We start from the raw sequence: 1,506 nt of genomic DNA on the forward strand, positions 1-1,506 counted from the left end.
AAATATCGCCTTGTCGTCTCCGGAGTCGTTCCCAGTCATGCATACAGTGCTGCACAAGTGCTTGAGGTGTCCTCTCTTGTCCCTGGTCCCAGCTATTAACCATCATCGCCCAACAATTTTCTATTGGGTTTAAATCCGCACACTTAGCTGGCCACGGCAGCAGATCTATGTTCGGCTGGTCCCTGAACCATCGGCTTACGATTCGTGCAGTGTGGACGGGGCAGTTGTCCTAATAATGGCAAATACACATGGATAATAATGGCTCCTTATAGGTAATGTTGTATAATGACAGTTGACAAATTATAGACGTTGAATATGCGATAATTTCTGACAGATGAATATGACATGAATATGGAAATGGAGTAGACAGTATTTGATATACTAACCTGCATGAAAATAAACCGTTCAGGATAAGGTATAGCCATAGCACGAACTGTAGGGACCATCACTTCCTCTAATATTTCAATATATTTCTCTGCAGTCAGTCTCCCGTCGATAGCAGTCAGTTCACCCACGCCGTATAAATGGACCCAGCCCCACACGTTGCTCGTCACGTGGCCACTACGTGCTACATCATATATGTTTTCACTGTTGTATCTTGTCCCGGTGCGTCGCTAAAAGTGAGGGCGTCCGTGTGTAGTAGAAGAAAAGGTTTTCTCGTCAGAGAATATCACTCGCCCCCAGTATTCAAGGTCCATGTTCACATGCTGTTGTGCGAAAACAAGGCGGCCGTTCCGATGCCTCTCAGTTAACTTTTCTTTTTCCGCTGGGATCCTATGATGCACTCCTGCTTCATGAAGACGTTTGCATACAGTTTTTCTGGACACTTGTAACTGAAGCTGCTCCCTGATTTGCATGGCATTGATGATGGGTGTTCGTCTTGCCTGCTCACTGATTCTCTGGTCTTCCTCAGGTGTTGTTTTCCTAGGTCTTCCGCTCCTCGGACGGTCACACACATCGCCTTCTGCTTGCCGCCTAGTCCACCATTTCTTAACTGTTGTTTGTGACACACCTTCATCTTCTGCTATGGCAGCAACAGACAGTCCTGCTTGTCTCTTGGCAACAAGCCTTGAACGAAGGCTTACTTTATGAGGGTCTTGAGCCATGTTTGCTGGTAGGCAGAAGTATGGAGACTGATCTCCGGCCTTAGGCGCCATTACGACAATTCCCTCGGATAAATCTGAGACAAATGAATCGTTACTCGAACGAATTACAGCTCCATACAGTCCTTAGTAAAAAAAGCTAAACTCTACAATTGATACTACTCATGTCTCAATATCCTTCCACTGATAAAGGCGATATGTTTGATCTAGGATCAGTATCCAATGTCGATAGCGGGTGACTAAATTGTTACTTTGTTCCTCGTTATTTCCAGACGATATTATTTTAAGTGAGTTCTATCGTGTTGGAGGGATTTATCAGGCTCATATCTAACCTCTAGACCCTCTACTCTATCCATAATGAATAAAATCGACAGAAAACAGACGAAATAAAGTGAATAAAGGT

General features: G+C 44.4%; 1 protein-coding gene across 1 annotated transcript; it reads right to left on the reverse strand.

Annotated features, from left to right (window-relative positions):
* Positions 1–614: 614 nt before the first annotated feature.
* Positions 615–1,157, reverse strand: LOC145396813 (uncharacterized). Its single transcript, XM_080270101.1, has one exon. It carries the CDS (start codon positions 1,155–1,157, stop codon positions 615–617), a length of 543 nt encoding a protein of 180 aa, XP_080126227.1.
* Positions 1,158–1,506: the final 349 nt, after the last annotated feature.

Source organism: Coenobita brevimanus, chromosome 39 (assembly GCF_032717465.1).
Source record: "Coenobita brevimanus isolate Jiangsu-jjx chromosome 39, ASM3271746v2, whole genome shotgun sequence".
NCBI lineage: Eukaryota > Metazoa > Arthropoda > Malacostraca > Decapoda > Coenobitidae > Coenobita > Coenobita brevimanus.

What these genes read in the sequence shown, in the direction of transcription:
- LOC145396813 (XM_080270101.1), bottom strand. Translation starts at nt 1,157, where the DNA reads ATGGCGCCTAAGGCCGGAGATCAGTCTCCATACTTCTGCCTACCAGCA.